Source organism: Metschnikowia bicuspidata, assembly GCF_001664035.1.
Source record: "Metschnikowia bicuspidata var. bicuspidata NRRL YB-4993 chromosome Unknown METBIscaffold_11, whole genome shotgun sequence".
Classification (NCBI taxonomy): domain Eukaryota; kingdom Fungi; phylum Ascomycota; class Pichiomycetes; order Serinales; family Metschnikowiaceae; genus Metschnikowia; species Metschnikowia bicuspidata.
In genome coordinates, this window is record NW_017387741.1 from 1 (window position 1) to 15,892 (window position 15,892).

At 52.6% G+C, this 15,892-nt stretch overlaps 8 protein-coding genes and 1 pseudogene across 9 annotated transcripts; 3 read left to right on the forward strand and 6 right to left on the reverse strand.

The window, feature by feature from the left end:
- Positions 1–1,496: 1,496 nt before the first annotated feature.
- On the reverse strand, positions 1,497–2,507 carry METBIDRAFT_14033 (uncharacterized protein; the record flags this gene model as incomplete). The annotated part of the gene is made up of 1 exon (XM_018854473.1): positions 1,497–2,507. One exon carries the CDS (start codon positions 2,505–2,507, stop codon positions 1,497–1,499), a length of 1,011 nt encoding a protein of 336 aa, XP_018709255.1.
- Positions 2,508–2,962: 455 nt separating this feature from the next.
- METBIDRAFT_48109 (uncharacterized protein) lies at positions 2,963–3,895 on the reverse strand (the record flags this gene model as incomplete). Its single annotated transcript, XM_018858262.1, has 1 exon — positions 2,963–3,895. One exon carries the CDS (start codon positions 3,893–3,895, stop codon positions 2,963–2,965), a length of 933 nt encoding a protein of 310 aa, XP_018709256.1.
- A 637-nt stretch (positions 3,896–4,532) lies between these two features.
- On the reverse strand, positions 4,533–5,588 carry IME2 (protein kinase; the record flags this gene model as incomplete). The annotated part of the gene is made up of 1 exon (XM_018854561.1): positions 4,533–5,588. A coding segment is annotated over one exon (1,056 nt), but the record flags the coding sequence as incomplete, so codon positions are not given.
- A 1,108-nt stretch (positions 5,589–6,696) lies between these two features.
- Positions 6,697–7,416, reverse strand: METBIDRAFT_17791 (uncharacterized protein; the record flags this gene model as incomplete). Its single annotated transcript, XM_018854735.1, has 2 exons — positions 6,697–6,756; positions 6,814–7,416. Coding segments are annotated over 2 exons (663 nt in total), but the record flags the coding sequence as incomplete, so codon positions are not given.
- A 671-nt stretch (positions 7,417–8,087) lies between these two features.
- METBIDRAFT_48105 (uncharacterized protein) lies at positions 8,088–9,611 on the forward strand (the record flags this gene model as incomplete). Its single annotated transcript, XM_018858260.1, has 1 exon — positions 8,088–9,611. The coding sequence occupies one exon, from the start codon at positions 8,088–8,090 to the stop codon at positions 9,609–9,611; it is 1,524 nt and encodes a 507-aa protein (XP_018709259.1).
- Positions 9,612–9,706: 95 nt separating this feature from the next.
- On the reverse strand, positions 9,707–11,080 carry METBIDRAFT_48091 (uncharacterized protein; the record flags this gene model as incomplete). The annotated part of the gene is made up of 2 exons (XM_018858258.1): positions 9,707–10,684; positions 10,832–11,080. 2 exons carry the CDS (start codon positions 11,078–11,080, stop codon positions 9,707–9,709), a joined length of 1,227 nt encoding a protein of 408 aa, XP_018709260.1.
- A 782-nt stretch (positions 11,081–11,862) lies between these two features.
- On the forward strand, positions 11,863–11,937 carry METBIDRAFT_t252 (annotated as a pseudogene). The gene has a single exon. The product of its transcript is annotated as a tRNA-OTHER (tRNA).
- Positions 11,938–12,711: 774 nt separating this feature from the next.
- Positions 12,712–14,319, reverse strand: METBIDRAFT_19368 (uncharacterized protein; the record flags this gene model as incomplete). The annotated part of the gene is made up of 1 exon (XM_018854858.1): positions 12,712–14,319. A coding segment is annotated over one exon (1,608 nt), but the record flags the coding sequence as incomplete, so codon positions are not given.
- Positions 14,320–14,909: 590 nt separating this feature from the next.
- Positions 14,910–15,650, forward strand: METBIDRAFT_48095 (rRNA-processing protein; the record flags this gene model as incomplete). Its single annotated transcript, XM_018858259.1, has 1 exon — positions 14,910–15,650. The coding sequence occupies one exon, from the start codon at positions 14,910–14,912 to the stop codon at positions 15,648–15,650; it is 741 nt and encodes a 246-aa protein (XP_018709262.1).
- Between the last annotated feature and the right edge of the window lie 242 nt (positions 15,651–15,892).

Consider the following 15,892-nt stretch of genomic DNA (forward strand, 5'->3'; position numbering starts at 1 on the left):
AGCTTCTCCGCATGAGGTATGAACCATGCGCGCTGGGCCATTGGCTCAAAGTAGCAAAAAACAAGCATGAGCACGTAACAGCCTTGAGCCTAATTAGTGGTGCATCAGTGAAAAATAAACAAACGAAACATGAGCGGGCGATTTTTGGAACCTATGAGAGGTGAAATAATCACTTCTTTCAGGGAAAGTCGAAAGCGGCCCGGAATCCCTGGGAATTATAATTGCAGGTCCCAAAGGCGCAGGGCAGGACCAAGCGAGTTGAGCCACTTTGGGTTTGGAGGGCCCTTGACTGACCACACGTGAAATATAGAAGCTTCCAATTTTCGAGATTCTTACTTCAGCATTCCTGTTTCTTTGCCGGTGCGAATATCGGAGACATTGTTGAATGGATAAGATCTGGGAAAAAGTTGGGTTCGGCTGGGCCAATAAACCCACGTTTCAGCTCACTACGACTGCTCCGGTTTTCCACCCCATGCTTACAATAAAATTTATGCGCATAGAGTGACCCTACAGAGACATGGAATTCCGGAATTAAGATTCCCATTCTCTAGTCGTATTTGGGAATCCCCATTGCAAAGACAAGCCAAACCAGAATTGCGGCTCCACATCGGTTGCAAGGCGGGGATATCACACACGGCTAAAAAGGAGAAAACGCCGTCTTGACCTTAGCGGCAATGTCATGTTTTGAGCCACGCATCGCTTGTTTTGGTAAGATTTACATATAATCCAACGACCAGCTGAATTAGGAGGTTGAACCTGCCTGCACCATTTCTTGAAAAGACTTGCGCGACGTCACCGGCCAAAAGAAGACTCGGAGACTTCTGGGCATTTGAAAAAGAAATAAATAAGATTTCTCACCCTGTCACAGCCCGCCAATGTCCTGCCGAAGGAGCGAGTCATCTGCGCGTCGTGCACACAGACGTGACTCGAAGTCAGCTGCCGTTCAGTCACGGTATACGCGGAACGGCTGGCGCATGAGCAAGACCGTCGTGGCTTCTTTTGTTGAGTCTATTCTTGTTTTTCTTTGGTCCTCTCTAGTCTCCTGTCTTTGGAATTTTCTGCCAACTCGTCTTTCTGCATGTTTCTGAATTGATATCTTGCTTGTAGTCTCTGGTCTTCGTTCTTAATGTTCCTGTAGAAAGCCGCTCGTCCGCATATAAAAGAAAAGCCCGCCTCACTAGGAAGATCATGTGCCGATAGCTCTTTGCTGAGGGCTTGACGTGCATAAAGAACCTCGGACTTTTGTCTCCGGTGCCTGTCAACAAATGAACGCCCATTTTATGGGCGTTTGAAACTAGATGCGTTATGCAGCAGGGGCCAACAAAACAGATCGACCAATAAGGACATACCCAATAAGGACCTACGCAATAAGGATTGGCCCTATAAGGACCGACCCGTCAGGCCGGATACAGGACCCATGAAACGGACCGGGAAATAGACTTCAGGACCCAGCTGTCCCCTTCTGCAACACATCTACGCTGGAAAATGGGTCAAAATCAAGCCTTAAACCGAAGAGCCGCGCACGTGATCTCGGCGAACTCGACGCTTTGGTCGATGCAGAACGAGTGGGTGATGGCCGGCGTGCTTTTGGTGCTGGGCTCTCCGATTTGGAACCGCACGTGCAGGTTGTCCTGATCGTGGTACCGGCCCAATATGTAGTCCCGCAGATTGTCGTGGACCCAGTAGTCGCTTGCTGCAAAAAAGCACCAAAGCCTGGTTCCATGAGAGGCGGGAAGCTCATTGAAAAACCAGTCATTTATGTCGTCGTCCCTGTGTATAACCTGGAGCTCCTCGCGGGCCAACTCGAGCGTCTGGCGGGTTATGCGCTTGGACTTGTAGATCTTGAATGTGGCCCTGATGGAGTTTTGCCAGGCTTCCTTCAGCTTATCACACGTGGCCTGGGGACGAGCGATGACAAGCTTGCTGATGATTTTCCTGGCAAGCGAGTCCAGGAAAATGGTCTGGAGTACCACCAAAAACCAAACGGCAAGCTGTATTAACGGCAAGTAAGTGAAGAGCTTGGTGAAAAACACCCCGGAATCTGACTTGGCAATATCCACGATGGTCGGGCACACCAAGCCAATGAATTCGATGCTGATTTTGGGCCCGACGTTTTTGTCTGCAAGAAGCCGAGCCACCACCCTCTGAGTTATGTAGCCCCCCACGGAATGGCAGAGAAAACTGAGTCGAGTATGGCCCTGCGCAATATACTTCTTGATGATGCTGCACTTATGGCGGATCTGGTACTCCAAGTCGTAGAACACGTATTTCTGAGCCGCGGCATCAGCGACAAAGTCGCCTGATGTCTGGAATCCGGCATGGCTTATTGCCAAGATGTCGTGGTCCGGGTACTCGACGCTGATCAAGTCCAAGTAAGTCGTGTAGTAGTCAATGAGCCCGGGATTTCCGGGGATAAACACTAAAAGCGGACTGTCTGCAGCACCCTGTGCCAGCGTCACGTGATACTCCGATGTCAACGGCTGCTCCAAGTTGGTGCGGATGGTCATTGCTGCTTGGGATGAGGTGCAAATTCGGCTCGTTCTGAGGTCCGGATCTGCCCACGAGATCGGCACCAGCCCTCGGAACAACATCACGTGACGTATGGCATGCAGTACACATAATTCCCGGCCCTTGTCAGAGGTCCATGTCTTTCTTTCCTGGGGCCTGGGACATTTAATCCCCGGAATTTGCATATGATCAGAATGGGAACGTAAGTTGTAGCGGGTGTGCCCGGAAGCACAGACACAACCTGCGAGATGCATGCCGGACGTGGCTACATACCCCATCCGGATAGTAGAGTAATAAATATATCAGTTTATAATTTCGTGGCGCCTGCCAGCCCACGTTTTGGACGAAAAGAAAGGGCCCTCATAACATCGACACAGGTTGTTTTCATCGACTTTCACCAGCGCTGAGCGCCGAATACACCATCTCCAGACAAACTCACGCCTTCCTAATCAGGTCAAAAAACAAAGTGCTGATTCTTCACACGCTGTACCCTCGACTCGCTGTCGTACAAGTCCCGCTCATAGTAATGGATCACACCAGACTTGTGGAACATGATTACCGTCTGGGTGCGAGTACCATAAAACTCGGGCGAAGTTCCCGTCGCCGACTTAGTTTCCAAAGGGGGGATGAAAATAGAATTACAAAGCTCTTCGAGCTTGGCCTCCGAAAACTCGTCCCCACTGTATCTAATGGTTGGATTGTATGTGTCGGTAGATAGGATCTGGAAGCACGCTTCTGCCAACTCGTCCCGACTGTACGACTTCTCAACAGCTGTGCTCACCAACTCGGCAAGTTTTGCCTCGCCGAGTTTCACTTTTGGCCACGGCTCATAGTAAAGCGAGTTGGAAACCGAGAAATGCTTTTGTCTCGCGACTTTTCCATGAAGGCCACCTTCATCTGGCCCTGTCACATGAATCTTTCCGCGATCGCCACGATTGCTCATGATGTTCAAAGGAATCAAGTTCCCCAGCACAGGGTCAACCTCGAGCTTCCCGTAGATCAATGTGAATCCGCCAATATCTTTAAGACTCACCGGAACTCCAGTACACGCACTCTTGGTCAAATTATCATCAAGGGTTTTATACCATTCTTCGTCGCTAAGCGTGGATGACAAGTAATCGATGGGAAGAATGCCTCTTGAAACTTTGCTGGGCACAAATTCAGGCTCTTTGTAATTGACTAATATGGCAATTCTGCCTTCAGAGGTCACTCCAATCCACGTGCCATGTTCGTCTCTCCCGAGATCAAGTGGCGACAAAATGCGGGCCCCGGTATGCAAATCTCTTACTGTGGCAAGCTGTGTTGGCCGTGCAAAAAATTCATCCCTATTCGAACAAGCAATAAAGGGATAGTCGGGATGATCTGTTGCAGTGATCAAGATACACATTGTTGTTGTTTTGTGTAGCTTGTATGTTGTGCGGCCGTAGCTTGAATGTTGTGCACATTGGTTTCCCGTAAAGCTCCCAAAAGTGTAATGCGGGGTAAAAAATTCCGCACGAAAGACCGCAAAAAACTATCAAATGTGTTACGGAGAGTATGCCAAATCTTAGCCAGAAAAGTGGTGGGTTCAAAAGCTGGTGTTGTATTTGTGAATATAAACTCACCTTATTCTAGCACAGAATCTCATGACTCTCAAAGGATGTGTCTGCTTGCAATGCTGCGTCATCAAAGCGCGGGTTCGCCCGCTTGACAAGCTCCGATTCGAAAGGGTCGAGCTCCTCGTACTTTTTGTCTGTCGCCTGAAGATTTGAAAAAGGATTCTTTGAGCTCACGTTCTCATTGATTTCATCAGAAGACTCGCTGGAAGTCTTGAAAAAGTATAGAGGATCGCTATAGAGCTCCGCCTTTCTTGGTCTGGAATTCCGATCGGACTGCAGAATTGACACCTTGAGAGGATTGCCTTTACTCTTCGAGCAAGAGGCCTGTTCATGCAAATATGCCAGACTATTTTCCAATGGAGATACTTTCAAGGGTGACGAGGGTTCTGAAAATGGCTGTGGGGAATCATCGTCAGGGATGGTCCCTCGAAAATAGGCATGCCGACTCAATGTATCCGCAGTTGGTCTTGCCTCAGGATCCCACAGAAAGCATGCCTGGATTGCCTCCGCCAAGTCTTGGAAGTCTGTTCTTAATATGCTTTGGATTGTCTGACCAGCAATGTAAGGGATGATGAAACCCAACTTATCGGCCAATTGCACAGCTTCAGGCCAGACCCCTCCCAAGTCTTCCGAGCATCGACCTTGGAATAGTGGATGCCCCAATTTGGTCAATATTTGCCAGATTTGGTCAGTTTCATTGAGACCGGCGAAAAGCGGACGGCAATTGACCAACTCAACAGCCACAGAGCCAAATGCCCAAATATCAATGGGTCGGGAATAGCTTCGCCGGCGCAAGAGGATTTCTGGTGCGCGATACCATCTAGTCGAGACATACTGGGTGAGATCCTTTGTGTTTGTGACGTGTCTCGAAAGACCGTAATCACATAGCTTCAAGACATAAATATCGTTCTCCTTTCCGGGAGGGATATTCTTGTAGTAGTAGTGCTTCGCGGAAGATACCAAAATATTCTCAGGCTTCACGTCTCTATGAAAAAAGCCGTGGGAATGGATGTGTTTGATTGCGCCCAATAGTTGGGCAAGCATGCTTTTGATCACCCAAGGGGCGATGGCGCGACCTTCGTGCTTTTGTATGAACTGATATAAGTTTTGATCCATTGGCTCCATGACAATGTTGAGTTTCCCGCTAGCGGAGTCGATAAAAAGGTCGAAAATCTGAAGCAAGTTCGAGTGAGACGGCACCGAGAGAATGAATTTGATTTCATTGACATTCAAATAGTCGCTCGGCTTCTTCAATTGATTCTTCATCACCTTGATAGCCACGAGTCCATCCGCGTGTGGCTTTGTGGAAGACGCATACTTTAAGGGTTCCAAGAGAGTGCCGAGCTTGTGTGGCTGAGGAGCCAATAAGTCCGAGATGCTTTTCCGGTACTTTGCCAAAATGGCACATCCAAAACTGCCGAAACCCAACCGAGAGATCATGTAGTAGCTTTTCAGGAAAGACTCATATTCGATTGGCAGAATGTCCAGCACAGACATGATAGTAATTATCTAATTGATGCAAGCTTCGTGCCGTGGTGCTGGTGCTTTGAATCTCTGTGAATGAGAGAGAAAAAAATAGGGACCTGTGTCACGCCAGGTCGACAAAGGAGAAGGGGTTTCCGAGTAAGTGAAGAAGACAAAAAACAAGGTTTAGATATCTGTCTGCTTTATATGATTGAGGTTCGAAAAGACAAACACACACATGCACGCGCTTCGCAACCTGCCCGATAAGATGGAAACACAAAGTGAAACGGCTGAGGCTTTGTGTGCGCAGCCGCGATTATTTGCAGCCATGCCGGCCCCCTAAAAAACCGGGAAAAAGAAACTCGCCAAGTGGAAGCCCAGCCCGCATTAAGAGTGACGGCCAGTTGCCTATAATTCGCACATCACTGCCGGTGCAAAGAAGCTTAAACCTGGGCTAGAATCCGCGCTGATTGCCGATTTACAGCCACTTGAATCCTGAAACACGAATAAGGAATATGGGCAAAGCCTGCCGCTTTTATATTTTTTGCCGGGTGGCAGGAATAAGTGAGGGGCATTCCTGGCACTTTGGCTTCTTATTTCGCTTGCCAGGCCCGCGCTCATATTTGACTGCCACTTTTTTTTCCTGGTCATGAGATCGTAGCCGCCAGAAGCCCAAAGGCGCTGATTTGAGCTCTGAGCCTGGAGTGTGGGAATTGGGGGAGCTACGAAACCTTGCAGTCTAAAAACCTGCTAGTACGATTACTGGCTTAGGTAGTTTGGTCCCTGGCTTAGGTAGTTTGGTCCCTGGCTTAGGTAGTACGATCCCTGGCTTAGGTAGTATGATCCCTGGAAGGTAGTATGATCCCTGGTTTTTTGATACACCAGGCATTGCTCTTCTTTACCCTCCTTCCTTATTCTGTTAATAGTTTCTTTCCTTCTCCTTTCATTGTTTTTCTCCTTTCGTTGTTTTGGTCAGGGTTAACGCTTCAGCGGGCTGTGGCCGACACGCAAGCGAAAAAGGAGTCTTCGTGATTGCGTCCTCATGTTCATCTCCTGACAGATCGAGATCAAGGACCAAGTTCAGACCGGCATTGTCTATGGAAAACCCCAACTTCCCCAGATGGACAAACAAGACCGCTGGGTCGACGCTATAACTACTAACAATCGTATTCTGTGGTTCGAACGACTCGCACGGAATCAAGACGTTGCATACTTCAGTGGGCTCCGCCATCATCCGCTGGACCCGCTTGGTGATTGTGTGTGTCAATGGGCACGAGTTGCCCCGCGGACACAAGCCGCTTTCCTCGTAATCGGGGCAATTGTATAGATGGGCGAACGGGCAAAGCCGGCCGCGGTCACACCACCCGCCCACTGCAAACGGGCGACATGTCCATATGCTGAAGTCCGAGTCTCGGGCGTGCGCCGGAAGCTCATGGGAAAAGTTACAACGGGCATTCGAACACCGGTCCTCTAGGTGGTACCGGCACACCGGAGTGTTGTACTCACTGGCCTCGTGAGAAAGTATACAGTGCCCCAGACACCTGCCGGCCAAATAATGGCGGCACAAGGCCATGCGGCTCATGTCGTGAATGAACCGACACTGGACGCCTCGAACACAGCTTCCGTTGCATGTGAAGTACCTACAGTAATCTCTCGGGGGCTCGCCAAAGGTTCTTCGGAGAAGCCCGCTTTTACAAACCAAGTAGCGCCAGTGGTTCCACACCACCACGCTTCCCTCTTGGCGCTTTTTGCCGGAGATTGGAAGAAGCCGCGTGCCGTTTGAACTCACGCCAAACACGTCGGTGCCTATCCTGACGCGGTCGCACGCGTCGGTTTCCGTGGCGTTTTTCTGCGTGAATTCCACCCACTGATTCGCGTCCCATTCAGCCCTTAGCTGGGCTTTCCGGACGGCGAGAGTTTCACGGCTTTTCTGGCGCTTTTCTTGCACGCGCTTCATTGCGCGTGGCGTCATGAGTGTGCGCCGCTTGTGGTCGATCACATACCCGTTTTGTTCTTGGGTTTCGCCAGAAACAGCCCCTGTTTGCATGTTGCGCCCTATGTCATTGCTAAAGGGCACCAGGAGCAGCCATCGCCGCTCTATGCTGGGGGCACTTGGTGCAAAATGACCCGCGGGCTGCCTTAATTTCCCCTTCTTGAACTCAATATCTCGCTTGAGGAGGGCAATTTCGGCGTATACACACCGGAGCCTGCTTTCGCTGGACTCCAAGTTCGACATGAAAACCCAGGTACTCGAGACTCACGAAAATGGTTCACATGAGTTGGGAACAGATGCGCTCATGGCGAAGCGAGATGCCATTTGTATCGTCCTGCACACGTGCCAGTAGTACTTCGGGGTCTTTGCTGCTTTTCGCCTTCGGTGGCATACTCAGAGGTATTCTGCTGGAGTAAGAACTTAGTTTGTCGAGCCAAATTTGAGCGAATTGAATACTGCGTCATCACACGGTCGCGAAAAATCTTGTTCAAGCACATCGTCTTTTTATTGATCTACCCAGCAACATGGCATACGAGAAAGCCCGGGCCTACGCAATTAGTCATGTGGGCCAGATCATCCCTCTTGATAAGGAAACATGCGAGGAGTTGGTCAACTACACACTAACCCTACCAGATTACGAGATGGAGACCCATCTTTTGGACCTACTAGGCCCTAGCGATGAAACCTTCAAGTTGATTTCGAAGTTCATGGATCTCAAAAGGACAGAGGATGAGCTCTCGAAAATGCAAACTGAGAAGCAGACAAGCAAGGCTGCGGCAAAGAGAGGATCCTCTGAGCCTATTCCTAAAAAGAGCAATGCTCCAGCATGGAGCAACAGCGAGCCCATATCTTCCAAGGCTCCGAAAACGAGGCTCCTGAAGAACAAGATTGCAGTGACGACATCGCAACTTGCAGACATGAAACCTTCGAACAAACTCACGAACAGCCAGGCTAAGAAAGCCAAAAAGAAAAACCTTGATAGTTTGGCCGATATTGAGGCAGCAATCAATGACTTGGAGGTGGAAAACGCAAAGTCTTCTTTCCATCTTGACAGTGACTCCAGGCGCGTGTGTGATTGTATGGCGACAAGACACCCGCTCTTCGAGGTGGCGCCCAACTGTCTTAATTGCGGCAAAATCATATGCTCAAAGGAAGGGCTTCAGCCTTGCTCCTCGTGCGGCAGAGAACTACTTTCAGAGACCGAAAAGCGTGAAATCATCAAGATTCTTCGCTCTGAGAAAGACCTCATGGAGCTGAAGAGTGCCGAGCCATCGAACAAGGCCGTGCAAAACCAGCCTTCGAAGTTGGCACCAAAGAAAATCAAGTACGGAACTACCCCGGGTGGGAACTTGTGGAAGGCACAGGACGCTGCGTTGAAGCAACTAGAGGAAGATGCAAAGAAACAGCGAGAGCTCGAGGCCAAGGAAGAGAAAGAGAGAGCCGAAGTCGAGGAGCAGGAAAAGGAGCTTCAGCACTACCAGATGTCCAAGAACAAGAACCCTGAGCTTATGAAGGCGCAGGAACGGTTGGAGACGTTGCTTCACTTCCAGGAAACCGGCGCTGAGAGGTCCAAGATCATAGATAATGCTTCTGATTTCGAGATGCCAGGTGTATCGAGTGGCAGCATGTGGTTGTCGCCGGTGGAACGGGCGTTGCAGTTGAAGAAGCAACAGAAACAGCTCAGAAAGAGCCAGTCCAAGGAGAAAGCCCGCACGGGCCGCACCAAAAAGGTGGTGGAGATGGTGATCAGAGACGGCAAGGTGAAAATGGTGGAGAAACAAGTCATTGATGACGAGGCCAGTGTTGCCGAGGAGGACGAGATCAATACGCTCGAGCAAACCATCAATCTGGACAAGCTTCTGCACGAGGCTGTGCTTTCGAAAAACACATGGGATCCCAAAAAGGACCAGGAGCAATGGGAGAAACCCGTGTACATACCACAGAAGGTCATTTCAGAGTCCGATCTTACACCAGACTCTCCTGCTCGGGAGAGAGTACAGCAAAATAAGTTGGACAATGCCGAACTCGTGGCCGCCATGTATTCATGATGATATATACCCGGAGAAACAAGAATCCAAAAGAAAAAGAAAAAAAGAAGAAGAAAAAAGCCGCAAAACAAGAGCAAACATACGCCAGCATAGACTCACCGTCTCCGCATTCTTTGCTTGAACTTCTTGGCTCTCGGGTCGTTGATCTTCAACCGCTGGAAATTGTTGCTCACCGGATTGATTTTGGTACTGGCTGGCTTCTTGCGTACCACCACTTCTTCTTCTTCGTCGGAAGCCTCTTCGGCAGAGACTTCGCCGTCGATGTATTGGGCCAACTCCAGCCGTTCCTGAGTCTCGAGCTTCTTTATTTCCTCGTGCACATCCTTGCCGTCAAAAGCCTCATTCTGGCCGTCCTCGGTCCGTGGCTTGATTTTCCACCTGCGCGTGGTTCGTTTTTGGGTGGTGGCTTTCTTCCGTTTGCGCATGTCCTTGATGTTCTCCGAGCTGGGCGCCTGGCCTTGGGGCTCCGGCTGGTCCACCTCGAACTCCTTCTCGAATTCTTTTCTTTGGGCCGCGTACTCCTCGTCCATGGCCAATTTCTGATGCGCGTTGTAAATATCCGAGAGCCTACTCAGGAGTAGTCTTTGGGACTTCAATGGCGACGGCGAAACCTGAAAGTTTTCGATGGGCGTGGGTTTGGTGGGTGTTTGGAAGATGTGCTGCTTGCTGGGGGAAGCCTGAAACGGAGAATGCTGACTGGCGAATGAGAACTTGCTGTTGACCTTGCCGAGGTACCGCGGCGTCTCGATGACATCGTGTCTGGCTAGCAGCGTCGGGGTTTGCGCCAGTTTTGCCGGCGACGAGACCATGCGTAGTTTTTCCGCCACGCTGGGCCCACGCGACGGCGTCACGTCGCCAAAGTGTATGGGTCTCGCCGATTTCGTGGGTGTTTTGAACGGGCTGGTTGGGCCGAGACTGGACAGGGGCAAGAACAGGCCTGGTTTTCCCTGGACTTGCTTGACAAGCGAGGATTCTGGGGGACTCAAAATCAAGTCGAAGATAGAGAGCACCTTCCCGTTTGCCTGCGGGGTGGGGCCCAACTCTGCGTTTTGCACGGGCATAACGCGCTCGAACTCCTCGTCATCCGTGAGAATGACGTTCACTGAAGACATGAATGAGGAGTTCTCGTGGATTCGTTCCTGCTGTGTCGACTGGCTGTTTTCTTTCAGTTCCGGCTTGGGGATCTGCAGGAGACTGGATTTCATGGGGTTCCCGGACACGCCGTTCTCGGTGTTTTGACTGCCAGAGTCTTGCTCTTTGAGCCGCTGGCCCTCAGGATTTTTTGAAGGGTGGTCTGGTTCTCTTTTGGCTGGCCGAGAAGCTTTTTTCATCTCATTGTACGCCTTGTACGCCTTCCATATTTCCACGTCTGCCTTGACGTCAGCCTTTGACGGAACCCGGCCGTGCTTGGCTGCAAATCCGCGCTCCCATTCCTTGATCCGGAGTTTGTGCTCGAGGAGGCCTGACATGTTGGAGGATGTTGTGGAAAACCGTATGTCTTGCTAGCGAGCAGATGAGCTTTTTACGCGACGCGTCTCCGATGTGAATTCCGGGGTATACGCGAGCGCAAGCGGCGGAGGCACGGGTGTGCGCACGTGCGGCTGGAGGCCGTTGCGAAATTGCGAAGACCAGACCAGTCGTCGGATTGAATTGACGATGTTTTCTGAGTGAATTGACGATGTTTTCTGAGTGAATTGACGAGGTTTTCTGAGTGAATTGACGAGGTCCGAATTGACGAGGTTGGCAAACATGGAGCTCAGGCCCCGAATTTCGAGCTGATCGGGGGCAAAGTCTCGAGCTGCTTCAGGTTTGTTTCAGAACCTGAATTCTGGGGAACACGCTGGACTCAGGGGCCGGGACCGAGTGTTTGCAGCCGCAGACCTTGGATGTTGCGGCAGGTTGCGGCAGGTTGCGGCAGGTTGCGGCAGGTTCCGGCAGTCTGATTGGCGGAGCCGAAGTCGAAATGATGTCAGTACATTCCTGTACGGCTTGTTTGCTAATGCACGAAAGAAATATTCGGACCCGGGGCAGAAGTTGAAGCGTCGGCTTCAGTTGCGACGGGGGTGTTTCAGGAATGTCATCATTATAGCTTAGCGACACGAGAGGGGACATCTCTGCCTCGTTTGTTTTGAGGCATAACTTCGTTTTTGAAGATGTTATGCGTGCACATGGTATGAAACGTTTGAAGCATAATATCTGAGCTATTTAGACCTATGAAGTCCACGTGTTCGAATCACGTTGCATGCGAAATATGATTATGGCGAAATAGGTCTACGCGATTAGTTTGGGTCTAATTATTTCAAGGGTTCAAGTCCCTTTAATCATATCAAAGAAAAATTCAAAAGATGTAAAGAAAAGGAATGTGATGAGATTTTACTCGAAATGTAAAGTGTGTTCCGGATCTCAGTTCACTGCACTGTCACTGATGGCGATAAAATAGCCTAGGCTCAATTTCTGGCTGATAAAGTAAGGGGAAAGGTTCGGCAGTGCAGCTGAAAACGACACCCATACAGTTGGTGAAGTAGATTCCGTCTCGCCAGCGCCGCAGCTACTATTATTAGAACAGTGGATATTGGTTAGAATTGGCAGTGACATGCGCTAGCTGTAAAGACATGGCTGATATGGTGGCGCAGTGGTCTGTATTTCTATATGGTGGATGTTCTGAAATCTAGTAGAGGCAGCTTTAAGCCGTTTTTCTGCAGAGAAGAATCTGTGTTCCCATCCTAGCAGCAAGCTTTCGGGACAGGCGATTGCTTGTCCAATATGGCTTAGAAGCCTGGACTTGCAGTCTGGTCGTGCGAGAGATATTCTAAAACTAAGTCGCTCCAACAGGTTCCACGGGAATGGCGGGTCAACCCAGGCCAGGAACAAAAGAGAGGGGCGCCCACACATTCAGATCGCCGCCAGTACGCAGAACGATGATAAACATGGACCGGGGGTTCTGGGAATGGGCGTGCCCAATCAGAAAGCGGACGGCTTTACCAAAAAGAGTCTATTTACAACGTAAACGTGGAACTGACGACACCTAGTCAGTGGAAGCCAACTCAACAAGCCGTGCCCGTAACTCGACATAAATATCGCCACTGGGGTCCAAGGAGTCGACCATCAGACCCATGGCTCTGCAGAAGGCTTGCTGTTCGTCAGCAGAGCCAAACTTCAGGCCGTTGGCCTCGAAGCACTCAGTGAACGTGCCGCTCACGGCAGAGCCGGTCTTCCAGTAGAAGTTCAAGAAATGAAGATTCTGGGCGCGGTTGCCGACGAGCAGGAGGAAGACAACAAGGCGCACCCATTGTGTCAAGGCAGAGGCGGGGCCGGGGGAGTCCGGGAAAAACACGCTGTTCCATTCGTCCCAGAAGTCGTCCCACTTCCCCGCATTGCCGTATGTGTACATCAAGGCCTCCTTGAACTGCGGCGTGAGACAGCTTCCGGTCCCGGCCGTCTTGTTGTGGAAGTCGAGCAAGGTGAGCACGTTTCTGGCATTGTTCGAGGCGAGCGTGACCAGCGGCTCGCCCGACGGCGTGTGAGCGACCTGGCGGCCGCAGACAAACTGGTCCACGAGGCGCGGGGTCACCATTGCGCCCGTATCCCAGAACGTCAATCGCCAGAGGAGAGGGATGAAGGCCGCGTTGGCGGCCATGCAGAACCTGTCGGAGGAGAACCGGTAGAGCACGGATATGAAGCTTGCGAGCTTTCCCAACGCGACGTCCGAGTCCTCGCGGCAGCCAGACCCGATGGCGGGCGAGTCGAGAAGAAGCTTGGCGTACTCCGTGACGTCGTCGATCTTCTCCCTGGCCATGTCGCCGGCTGCGGCCGCAGAGGCGTACTTTTCCAAGAGCGCCGCCTCGGCGTCGTCGAAAGACACCGCTTCGGGGCAGTGCAAGTGCACGGCTTTGTAGAACGCGTACTTGGCCCTGAAGTCCAGGAGGCCCAGGCCCCGGAAGTCCGTGTCAAAGTGCTCCTTGAGACGCGTGAGCGTGGACTGGCCGACATTCGCCGGCTGAGCTAGCAAGCGTTCGAGGTGGCGCTCGGGGGCCAACGCCGGGCCGCTGGGGGACGCGTTTGCGGCATCGGCATGGAGACCACGGCTCGGGCCTGCTCTCGTGTGGAGATACCGGACGCCCGAGAAAATATGGTCGGAGTCCACGGGCGGCGCGGGCGTCTGCTCGTACAAATGCAAGTCCTCCGCGCGGCACCAGATGGCCTCCAAGTTCAAGTCCTGGCGCCGGTCGGCGGTCATGAGGTGCACGTCGACAGAGTCGTGGTGGAAAAGCACCCAGCTGTTGGCCGCGCGGCCGTACTCGTTGTCGGTGGACGACGGGCCCTTGCGGGCCCTGCGGAGGAGCTTGCGGCGCATGGCCGGCGTTTTGGCGGTCGACACCAAGCCCTCCGTGCCGGGCAACACCTGGTACTTGTGCTTGATGTGCGTGCGGAACTCCGTGGCGGCCTTGAGAATGTGCCGTTCCGACTTGCCGGTGGCCATGATGATGTAGTCGACGCCGCGGTTGTTGGCTTTGTACTCGTGGTTTTCGTCGAGGTCCGCCATGTCGAAAAGGAGCAAGTTGTCCATGCCGTAGTCGGAGGCCAAGAGGCCGAGGAACTCCAGCACATGGGCCGGCGCATGGGCCGGGACCGGCGGCACAGCGGTTTTTTTTTCGTCGAGGAGCGGCGACTTGATGTCTTCCCGCATGTACCACGGAAGATCGGCGTCCGCCGGCGCCTGCGCAGGCGCCCGCTGGGGCTCTGGAGTAGCCGGTGGAAAGTCGGCCTGATCCGCCGTCCCGGGTCCGTTTGCGGGCGGGGAAACGGCCGTGCGGAGCTTTGCTGCGCGGGGTGCCATGGCGCCGAGTGTGGCGGCCCGGAGCTCGCGGAACGCCGCGGCTCGCTGCGTCCGAAGAAGGGTGAACATGGTGGTGGTGGCCGAGAAGAAGGCCCGTGGACAGCCAAAGATGGAGCGGCGGGCAGAGGCGGGCGCGGGCGCCTGTGTGCAGGCCCTGCCATTAAGTCCGGCCCGTCCGGGCACACCCCGTAAAGTCCGGCTCGTCCGGGCGGCGGGGCCCGACGGCCGAGTGGAGAGCGGCGGTCTGGCCAACGTGTCCCTGGAATTGGGGGTGGCGGTGGCTGCAGCTGCCGTTGCAGCCGCGATAGTCTGGAATTGCAAAATAACGGATTTCGCAAGCTCCTCATTATCTGCCTGCTCGCCCGCGCAGAGACGGTTCAGATATGCACTACCACGATGAGCATTGCGAGGCACATTTTTCAAGCCGGCAGGCCGGAGAACGTCTCCCAGCACCCAGCAAAATGGCCAAACTCGTCCACAACGTGCAGAAAAAGCAACACAAGGAGCGCTCGCAGACCTCCGACAGGGCACGCTTCGGGCTCCTAGAAAAGAAGAAGGATTATAAGCTCAGAGCCAATGACCATCACAGGAAGCAGGCAGCCTTGAAGGTGTTGAAGCAAAAAGCAGCGCAGTACAACCCGGACGAATACTACCATGCGATGACCAAAAAACGCACGGACCAGCACGGGGTCCTTGTGCGTGACCGGGGCAACGAGAACTTGTCCACTGGGCAGATGAAGCTCTTGAAGTCGCAGGACGTCAATTACGTGCGGACCATGCGACTCAACGAATCGCAAAAGGCCGACAAGCTCCGCAAGTCGTTGGACTTCCAGGCCCAGGGCAAGCACACGGTGTTCGTGGACACGGAGCACGACGCGGAGCTGTTTGACGCGGCCCGCTTTTTCAACACGGACGAGTCCATGCTAGAAAGACGGGAAAACAGAATGAGGGTGGACCAGCTTGAAACCAACGAGAAGGTGCTCAGGCAAGACTTGGATGCGGACGAGCGCGCCGACTTGGAGAAGGAGAAGTTGAGGCGCTTCAAGTTATTGAAGGAGAGAATGACCCGCGAGAAGCAGTTGAGGGAGGTGGAGCAGAAGTTGGAGATCACGCGGGAGTTGATGAAAAACGGCAACCGCAAGAAGCTCGTGGACGACGACGGCAACGTGGTGTTCAAGTGGAAGAACGAGCGGAAGAAGTAGACGGGCCTCTGAGGACCTGGGCCCACAGACGGGGCCAACCGGGGTTTTGGGAGACGGATGTGACACACCACAGGCTGCCCGGGGAATCTGCGGGCGGTTTTGGAAAAGACGGCCGCCTGGGATGGGATGGCCGATTTTCATGCGTGTGGATGAGACAGCCGCTTTGTTCCAGGGGGTGTGTGTCCCGTGTTAGGCGGTTAGACAACAGGAGTTGTTCTCGACACAGCCCCGCCTCCGGATAT